The sequence below is a fragment of the Merops nubicus genome, unplaced genomic scaffold (assembly GCF_000691845.1).
Source record: "Merops nubicus isolate BGI_N331 unplaced genomic scaffold, ASM69184v1 scaffold3950, whole genome shotgun sequence".
NCBI lineage: Eukaryota > Metazoa > Chordata > Aves > Coraciiformes > Meropidae > Merops > Merops nubicus.
This window is the reverse complement of record NW_008584678.1, coordinates 37350-48269: the sequence shown is the minus strand read 5'-3', so window position 1 is coordinate 48269 and position 10920 is coordinate 37350. Positions and strand designations below refer to the sequence as shown.

The following is a 10920-nucleotide window of genomic DNA, read 5'->3' as shown; positions in this document are numbered from 1 at the left end:
GAATGTCTCTCCTACTACAAAGGAAGACACAAGTGGAAGATAAATGTAAACCTGGCACAGAGCTGTTTATCACTTTTCAAAAGGCAGATTAAAGCTACCAGCAGGAGGATTATCAATAACAGGAAGGCAGCTGGAAGAAATAGAGGATCCAGTTTATCATATGCAGCAGCACATGTATTTTATTCCTTTTCCTCAGGCCAACATCAGCAGGGGATGCAGTGCTTAAAAATTAGCACTTGATTGGCTGTTTGGGGAACACGGCACATAAGAGTTAATGGACTTTGCATAGCAAACACATGGAGAATATAAAAAAATGTTTCTAGCCACTGGAGAAAAAAAATTTCTCCTCCAGATAAACTCAGATCCAAAAATCTGGTCTGTCAGCCTTTTTCTTGTTTTATATGCTCTGAAGCAAATACATTTTCACATTGCCTGATTTTTGGCAACTTCATCACTACTTTAGCTCCTAAATGAGCTAGTTTTATATGCTATTTTAGATTTTTTATTTCTCTTGTTGGAAATTAATTAGATTCTTTACCATCTGCTGTGTGAGTGCACCTAGTCTCACTGTACGGGCAATAAAATACGTTTGGTCGTGCAGTATTGCAGACTTCAGAACAGGAAGATGTGTTAAGTCTTGAGAATGCTGGAAGAGAAATTTGTGTGTATATCCTTGTGTACATTGCCCAAAACACTTGTCTCAGATTTTACCAGATTAGTCTCTGATGCTTCATTTTTATTTTCCTTCACTTACCTGCATCTCCTTGCTCCGTGCCCACTTCACTGATCCTACCTACTTTCTAGCCTGCCCATGGTAGCTGTCATGCTTGCCACAGAGAAGCTGGACAACTGCTCATTATTTGGCCAGTTCTAAAGGAAGTGTTCAAAACAGCGATGGACCTACCTGATCTCCCCAAATACAGCTCCTGCTCTTAGTGTAACAAGGACTTTTGTACCGTCAGGGCCTCCAAGGACTTGAACTTCACCCTGTTTGATGATGTACATCTCTCTGCCGATCTCTCCCTGGACATGCAAACACATAAAGATCCCATGTTTTAGCAGGGCGGTGGGGTTTTTTTGTGAGAATAATATGACAGACTTTTCTTGCAATATCTTTCCCCTCTCTTATAAACAAGTTTACCTGTATTATGGAGAAATAAATATTTGTGCTGCTTTTCCTAGCACTGTGCACAAGCACAAGAACTGACTTTGGCAGTTCTATTTGTGACATGGGACAATATTTGAACAGACTGTCTAGGTCAACTCGGAAAAAGAAGACCACATAATAATCAGGATTGTCATTGATTGCTAGTCATTTTCATCAACTCTTCTGGTGGAAACTAAATTACCACAGTAGTCTTTTTAATAACAGAGTAAAAGCAAGCCCTTTAAAAGTGCAAAAAAGGCCATGCTTCATGGTCTAAAACGCTTCAGTTTTTACACTACTACTTCTAATCATCACTTACTTATCTAAATTAAAAGGAAAATAAGAATAAATAATCATTCAGAACTTTGTCAACTTTCATATAGTCACTGGATGATTTAAAAGGTTAGTGGGTTATTTATTATCCTCCACATGATCTACTAGAATTCAGAAGTGTGGCATCAATGTATACAGTAAAAAACAAGCAATCTGGAGCAATATAATGGACTTCACAAACATGATCATAAAAGTCCTCCCAACGTCTCAGTAAGGCAGGCAAACATCTATTTTTCCAATAGTGCAGCTGGAGTAGTGAGGCAGCAATTTCATTTTAGAAGTGAAAAAGCAACAGGACTGAAAACGTGGGGCTTGCACTTCCTGTCCTTTCACTTGTTCCTCCAAGCCTGCATGCAGAGTCTCCTCAATCAGGTGTCATGAGGTCAATACATCCAAGCTGGAGGTAGTTCCAGCAGGGTTTTATCCCATACCACATGTTACAGCATTAAGAGGATTACCATGTTTGTTGGCCCCATAGTAGATCTATGCAAGTGAGAGACCTTTTAGCTCTGAATCGAGGTCGAATAAATGGATGCTTTAATTTCTCAAAATCCGTTCTTGTTGAGAGCTGTTTGAATCTGGTTGCAGTGTTAAGACCTTGAATCTGGCACTGTCATTTATTGCCACTGTTGTGACAGAGTCCCAGCCACGGTCTAAGATCCTCTCATTCTGTGCATTGTACAAGCAAACACACCAAACTATTCTTTTCTCCTTCCTAGCCAACAGTAATCTTGGGATTGATCTTTGAAGGAACACACCTACTCTTTTAGTGTATTCACAAATGTGTGACTTCCTATGCTGTGGAGTCAAAGGGACTAACTCAGCAGCTGGGAAGAGGAACATATGCTTAGCTCCTAGGAGGAAGAAGGCCTTGAGTGAACATGCTGCACTACAACTGCTAAAGACAAGTTAAGGGGTTCTGATGGTCACTTCTGGGTGTGGTGTGATCGGTGGGTCACTTGCTAGAACAGTAACCATACTGATACTTCAACCTCTCTATGCTTTAATTACATCCTGCCCTCCTATGAGGGTGTTTACATACCTTCTGAAAAGACACTTGGGCTCACTTGGTCAGAAACTGTGCTACATACCTGTGTTACTGTATGTAAAATATAAATATATATATACTGTAAAATGCTAATAGAAGATAGAAGTCTTTGCTAGGGGACAGTCTGACAGCATTCAGCTGGATGTCTAGAGATGCCTCAGAGCTGTGAGTGAAGGCAGAACAAGGTCAGATCCTGCTGTAAGGAGTGGTATGGGATGCAGTATATTTTTTACATTCTTGGGTAATTCCACCTAAGAGTTTTTGAATACACAAACAAAGCACATGCCAAGCATTATAGATTGAGGCCTGTAGGCTAGGTTTGTATGTATATATGTATAAAAAATAATTAAGCTTGCTCCATTTCAAATATTAAAACTTCATCATGTATCATTAGATAAGCCATATTTACATTAAATGCTTTCCCATATTACTATAATTTTGTTTGATAGTATAAGTAATAAAATCCATATTGTCTTGTTCTAGATAGAAATTTGAGAGCACATTTGTTATTGTTACACAGAGTACCTTAATTATTTTTATGCTATCTAATTCACCCAGGATTCATTTTATTTAAAGGATACTTGACTGATATCTGAACTCTTTTTCTAAAGTATATTATAAATTTATTCTTTGAAAGGGACAACAATGCTCACCTTTTTGCAGACGAAGTCGCCAGGTAAATACACAATGGATTTCAACCTTAGCAGCATGTCATATATCATCTGGGTATCGCAACCCTGTTAAAATAGTTAGAATTGATTGCTCTATTAATTCAGTAGCACAAGTGTCTATTAATATTTACAATAGGCAGCAAAACCCAACGATACATGAACGATCCATGGATTCATAAGTGGAATGCAAACTCAAAACATCATAAGGATCAGGTTTTAACACAGAGAAAAGCCTGGAAAGAGCTGTCAATTCAAATACTTATAAAGTTCTCCTTGGGCTGAACATCTCTTCTTTTTTTTTTTTTTTTTCAAAGTAAGCTTCTATACATCTAAATTTGCTGTGGAAGCTCAGTGAAGAGCTATGTTCAGAGCTTTATGAGTCTTTTCTGAGATTTTTTTTTTTTTTTCTGATCCAGGGGAAAAAAAAGATCATGTCAAATATTGGTATGAATCTGTGAGTTCCATGACTTCAACAAATGTGGCAGAAACTGTGCAGCTCTTTCATGTTTATATAGAGATATCATGTGTTTTCTTGCAATTATCCTAACAAATTAGTGTTAAGGTTACTACATGTCAAGGCTACTCCTAAAAATACAGTATCTCCTCATTTTTGGTGTCAGAAGTATAAAGTACCATGTTTAAATTGTATCTCTGGAAACCTATCATGATAATAAAGAGAAAGCTGCTTTCCACATATTCCTTGGCTACATCAGAGTTTTGTTGCCAGAACACACAGCATTTGTGAACTCAGCAAGGTGAACTCTGTAAAAATTACATTCTTCTGTGTCTAACTCCTGAGATTCTGTCTACTCTGAAATCACTTGCAGTCTGACCATGACATCAGCTTAAGTATGTCAATATAGCAGGACTGTGTCTTAATCTCATTTGCTTTTTATTAGAACTCTGCTCTGACACAAAAATTCAAAGGTTGGCACTTGGCTTTGTCCTGACATATCTCTATTCACTGAGATATTTCTTAGACCTATTTTGCCTTGCATCTTAACAGACGTGTTCTCAAGTGTTACAAGATGTACGAAACAAGGTTTCTGTCTCAGGAGTACCACACATTTCTGCATTGTCTGATAAAACTACTTGCTTTGAATAAGTCAACTTTATTGACGATGGCAAAGTTCACATCAATTGCAATGGCTAATTGCATTTTGAGTGGCATCTGCTCCAGTAATTCTGATTCATCTGTAAAAGAAAAAAACAAAGAAAAAAAGAAAACTCTGTTAGAAAATATAAAAGAATGAATTAAAAATTGTCCATTAAAATGAGCATTGTACAGAAAAATAACTTAATGAAGCTATTCTAGCATTTATGAGTTCAAATGAGGAAGTTGCTAACATGCATTTACTAAGATGCTGTCTCTTAAGTTACATATCTTGTCTAAAGTTATAACCAGAACATTATATAAATGAATTGAATTTATGAAGGAGTAAATGTTATATTGCTTTGGAGTTTTTTTCTTTTCTGAAGTAAATTGAATACTCTCACGTGCAACTGAGAAAAGGAGAAATGTGAGTATCTCCCTATATCTGTACAACCACTCTCACTTGGAGTTGCTCTGGAACTGGAACTGAACTGGAAAGCCTTACCCAGCATTCCCTGAGAGTCCCATGTGTACTCATACCAGGTTCGAACACGATTTTGGACCACTTTTGGAATAGAGTATGTGTTCATATAGGAGACAGTGTTGTCCATACAGGATCGGTAGTAGTTCTGTCCTGCTGTAGCTGCTCCAATTACATCTCTCATCTGCAAACATCAGTTGTTACTACACATTTCATCAAAAATAGTCTTCATTTGAATATCTTGTCAACAACATATAAAAAGAATAAAACACCTGTTTGCAAAATCACTGATTAAGGTTATGCTCAGCTGCATAATTTGAATAGGTGCCTCATCTGCTTTTTCAGAAGCATTCCAGATTTAATCTAATTGTGTTGGAACGTCTATGTTTATGATTTTAACAAAATCATTTGTAGGTCTGGGCTTATTCTTCTGTCTTATATTTCTGGACATGGATGAAAATTGTAATTAAAATATCCATAAGAAAGCTACTCAGCATTTGGTGTGCTGTGCAAGTCAGAAGTGAAGCGAACCAGACTAAATATTTCTAACAACATCAGATGACATCACTAGAATTAAGATCCTGCCACAGTTTAAATAGTTAAGAAAACCTGTATCAGTCTTAAAAATGTACTTTTAGCTGAGAGATGGCCTTGAAGGTTTTTGTGCAGGAGCATCATTTAATATGCCAATACAATGTAATTTAGATTTTAGAAATTGGGTGATTTCATGTTCATAGATCGTCCTCCTTCAAAAGCATAACTATATTCACATGTTTTTAGTAGAATGGCTTCATATTGCAGTGGCCAAGGATTAGTGTGCCAGAGGGCTGAATCCTGCTTTCTGCTACAGAGATCAAATGATTGCAATAGGAACAACAATTTTTAGGCAAGTGCACTAAACTGGGAGTAACTCAGTAATTTTAAGAGCTGTTTCAAAACAGGATTTATAACAAACTGCAGAGAAGTTGTGTGTTAAGACTTAAGGTTTATGTCTGCAAATGACTATACTGGTTATGAAAACTCTGCAGAATCTTCTTGGGGAATCATGCTTTCTTTCACAGTTATATCGACTTAGGAAAAACAAAATATAAATATGCAAACTGTCACGTTTAATCCAATGTACTTGAATTCAATAGTTTTCCTAAAGAAATATTTTATATGAACTACTTTGTTTTGGGTTTTGTATTACTTGTTTGTGGATGAATTTTAAATCCTATATAGACAAGAGTCTGTTCTGTGATGGGTATCTCCTCTTGCTCTTCTACAAACAGCAAGAGATATATACAATTTATAACTGTTTGAATTAATGTTTCAAATCCTGTATCCGAAATAAAAATTAAATTTTTGTTTTCATCTTTATTTCTTCATAGTAATTCTTCCAATAACATGCATGGACAAATCCAAAAGTCTAGAATGACTTCTACAGGAATCTGATAAGACATAGTCTCACACAGGAACCATGGCATTTGTTTTTCTGTAGGCAAGGTATTTTAAAACCTGTGTATCTGAAGCCCAAGTTTAACAGTTACATGCTAGAAATATTTCAGTCATATTCATTTGGAAATATAACTGATATTCTGTGCTATGAGCTTTTTTATTTTACTCCTGCCAAATGAGAACCAACAGAAACAGAAAATTCAGGTTAACAAATACTTTGTAATTTATGGGAGAGAGCAGAATTCTCTCTTTGCCCTGAACTGAGCAAAAATAATGGGATTTCCATTACTAGGATTTTACTGACAGGAGTATTGAGTGTGACTTATTCAATAATTTGTATATATTAATATCATACCTACAGTTATTACTTTTATGTCAGGCTTAACAGGATAATGTGAATATCAAGGAACAGTGTCCTTGACTGTGAAGAAGAAAAGAGGAATTATGCATAGTTTCAAGAGTTATCCATGTCCCACAGAGTCTTGCCTTTAAATCAGCTTATCCAGAAAAGGGCTATGAAACTGGGAACTGATTAAACACATGTATTTGTCAGAAGAATAAGTACGGATGACAGTTAAATAGAGGGACATTCAGATGGAAGAGAAACTTTCTCCTAGAACTAGACTCCATTAAATGTAATATATTATTACATTATTGTAATTTGAACATATGTAGTTATTGAATTTTTGATGTACCTGACCAATTAAGCTGGAGAAGACAAAGACACCCAAGAAAAAATTCAGCAGTTGAAAAATTATCTCGAACAGAGTTTGTGGTTCTGGAAGGCCACCGATGGTGATTAAAGTACGAACTGCCCAGTAGTAACACCTCAGATACCTGTGGACATAGACAGCATTTTTGTAACTGGCTGTAGAGACTGAGGTGGTTGTAGTTAAGTGTATACCTACCTGAGCTGGGCCTTTCAGTGATGCTGTTCAGTACAAAGCATTTTTTATACAGGGTTATGATTTTACAAATTATGGTAATGTCAATCATACTGGGCCAAACATTCTCACTGAGAGCAGAATAAGAATATGAGGGAAATGCAGCAGTGACTGTTCTCCAGTAACTCTGTGCAGCACTACAGAAGACTTCTGTAACAAAATGCCTTACGGTGGGCTCAGCAAATGCAGTGGTGTTGTTCTCATGTCTGTTCACATTCCTGCCCCTTTAACCACATTAGTCTTCTTCCCACTGTGCTTCTGAGCAGCTTTCACTGGCTCTGCCTCTGGGTTATGTCAAACACAAGTTATGTTTCCACAAGCTGTGTGTTAATCTAACTTCTCCAAGCCACTTCATTTCAGGTGTACATTTTAATTTGGTGGCCCCCACTTTAAAAGTCTTCTTGTATTAAGATATGAACTCCACTCCTATTAATAAATGGTCTATGTAACAATTCAATTGGAGCATCAGTTTTGTGCAATTATGGGAAAATAAACTCACAATAACAATTAATTCCAATGAAGGTTTTTTTTTTTTTTTTTTTTTTTTTTTTTTTTTATTAAACCACTCAAAACTGTTTCCAAGTCTTTCACCTAAAATTTCAGGCTTTAACAAGTTATTGATTTTTGTTTTTTCATTATAAAGTCACTGTTTTCTTGGTTGCAGACTAATGAAATGCAGTAACAATGATTTTTTTTTTCTAAATATTGTTTTTCCATGTTAGAGCTGCAAAATGAACAGCTGGATTACACCACTAAAATATTTTCACTTGGGTTCACAAAAAAATCATCGCTTATGCATACTTCTGGCAAAGTGGCAACTTTCTCTTAGACTACTGTAGCATTAATAAATGCTAAGAAAAAGCCTCAGATCTACTTTGGAAGAATTGCAGATTTAAGCATAAAATGATGTCTCTTAACTTGTCTGAGTCAAATTATCATATAAAGCATATTAATATCATAATCATTTGTCATAACTAAGAATGCTGTAGTGTTTGAAACATATAATTTATTCATAGATAATATTAAAAATAAAGAAATTAACATTACTTCTGTGCTAGTTACTATAGGAATCAAAAATAATTAAACAACTCCCTCACCCCCAATGGCCTTGGATGCCAAGCTTCCTAAATCCACCATGATAGACAATATAATCTTCATTCTGGGAAAGTCTACAAAGAATGAAAGCAGCTCCTCAAAGGAATTTATTGGTCACATTCTTTGCAGTGCTGTATATGCAAAATGTGAGTGTTTTGTTTTTTTTTTTCCAGATCTTCCCCACCTCCTTCTGAAGATGTAGTTAGTGCAGTATATTCTTCTGTGATTTTACTTTAAAAAAAACCCCAAACCTTCCTACTGGAAAAATCACATGATATTCACTGTCTCTTAGGCACAGGTTTTATATTTTCTCCATTTAGGCATTTTATACTTTTTTAGTTTTAATCCAAAATGAAAGTTACACAGCTGAAAAATAAAGAAGCTTTTTTTTTTTTTCCCCCTAAGAAGAGGAGAAATGAGACTGTAAATTTTGTTTAAGGAAAGCCAGAAAAAACAGACTCCTGTTTCAACAATATTAGCAGCTCTGCTTCCTACTGGCTAGCGTCTGGAAAACATCACTGCTCACCATATCTCTTAATAGCCTGCTATAAAATTACTGTTGTAGCAAACAACGTGAGACAAGAAAGGGATTTTCACACTGCACAACATAGAGAATATGTTTATCCTGCAGGCAATCAAACTACTAGATTTCACCCTAAAATAAGTCCTAGGTATGAAAATATCCAGAAACACTGCAAGTAAGATACCTCATAATATTATGCCAATAGAAATATCTTTTTCTTCAACGTCCATTTCAGAATATGCTAAACTTCTTGCATGGTTTTATTTAATACAGGTAAATAAAATCTTTGTGCATTTGGCTATCAGATTTTAAGGTGCTATTCGCACATTCATAGCAGCCCAGGAAACATTATTTGAGGACTTTCACATTTGACTCCTCTCAGATTACAACCAGGAGGGGTTTAAGCAGATTAAAGAAGTGGCCTTTATAAACTGGTACTTCAATGACCTCCTTCTTGATACCTCTTTTTCTTGAGTGATTTATTCATCAGCTGCCTGTGGATGTGATGCTCTCAGACAGAGTGCAGTAAACTATAAAGCTTTTATCTAAAAGGTACAGCTGCAAGTAGCAGGTCTGAAAGCATTAGGTCTGACATGAGTTAGGCTGTGCACTCACAAGTCCTCTGGAGGCAGAAGACTGGCTCTGCACAGCAAGTGCTGTGCGTGTGGCACATCAGACCTATTGCAAGTGGAGTGTATGGCTGAGAACCATGAGGCAACTTTCAAGACATGCCAGTATCACTGCACTCTGGCACCGCATACCGGAGTAGAATTGTTCTAGGCATGTACAGTAACCATTTTCTGGGACTTCCAGATACCTGCTAAGTCTGTTCCCAGAGGAGGAAGCCATAGATAAACATAATCAGGATGCAAATAGATGTCTTGATTAATAAATATGCCAGAGAATTTTGCAAACGACTTGTGGATAACTTGCAAGCAGCAGAAGAAATATATCATGAGCAAAGTGGAATGATTTGGTTTGCCTAAATTTAATGCTGACCTAGGGGGTCTATATGAGAATTTCAGCTCCCTAGTTTTAGTTTTCCTTATGGGCAGTGATGAAAGAGACAGATACTTCTGCAGCGGGGGAATGCCTTTTTCACCTCAGGTCAAGGGCTTTGATTGAAGGCTGCCATGCAAAAGACCCCGAATCTTCTTTGACTGGCACTAACACTTTGGAGTCTGGACATGAGCTGGAAAAGAATGCAGCCAGCAGAAACTTGCCAACAGAGCCACTTTGATAGTTTTGCTTTGTGGTTTGAGTGCTGTGTGGAGCTGTTAGTTATAGGCTGAAATTCACCAGTCAGTCTGCCTGCTCAGAAACACATATAGAATCAAAATTACAAGGGAAACAGAAGAAAAAAAAAAATCCTAAAAGTGTTGACACTTTGAGAAACTGGTTTTGGCCACAGCTAGCAACATTTTATGGACACACCAGGGATTCTAGACAGAACACTAAATCAGTGCCAGCTCATTTGCTTTGGGTCAGTGCCATCTGAGACTGCTAGAATTTGGATTTGTCAGTGTGTTACTCTTTTTTTTAATTTTTTTTTTTTAATTAGCTAAGAAGTTATGTGTGTCTTCTTCTGTCTTCTTTCTGAATATTTTTCCCATTCTATGTGAGACCGATGGCATATTTTTCTTCAAATATTTGTAAATCTGGCAGCTATGAGAAAGAAAATTACATCTGCACAGCTGTGCCATAATCTATACTATGGTTCTGGTCTTTTTTTTCTTTTTTTTTTTTTTTTTACAGATTTTTCTTGGATTATTCTTAATTCCTGCTTTTCAAAGAAATTAATATATCTAGAGGTGTCTTATCTGATACACTTAAATTCACATTGCATCTCTGATATTAACTAATGTTCACACAACGCGTTTCTATCAAGAATCCCCAAATATTCAACAATCAGGTTCAACAATATTATGCCTGATTCTCTGCAGTGATGACTATCTCAGACAGGAGGCCTTTACTGGTAGTGGGATACCAAGTTATAGTTCATGAAATGCAGCTCAACATGGGCTGCTCTTTGGTGTTCCATGTACATGGGAGCGTATAATCCAGTAGGAGTTGGATACAGGCAAAAAAATAAACTTGTACATTGACCAACTAATGTCAAGGTGAGGTAGATTAATGGCTTCATGAGGC

General features: G+C 36.5%; 1 protein-coding gene across 1 annotated transcript in view; it reads right to left on the bottom strand.

Annotated features, from left to right (window-relative positions):
• Positions 1-10920, bottom strand: part of CNGB3 (cyclic nucleotide gated channel beta 3) — a gene marked incomplete at its 5' end in the record, with an annotated part of 55265 nt that overhangs the window by 7850 nt on the left and 36495 nt on the right. Inside the window, 5 exons of the mRNA XM_008944848.1 lie at positions 905-1023; positions 3182-3265; positions 4296-4393; positions 4798-4957; positions 6906-7047. Of these exons, the coding sequence (XP_008943096.1) occupies positions 905-1023; positions 3182-3265; positions 4296-4393; positions 4798-4957; positions 6906-7047 (603 nt within the window). The remainder of the gene's footprint in view (positions 1-904; positions 1024-3181; positions 3266-4295; positions 4394-4797; positions 4958-6905; positions 7048-10920) is intronic.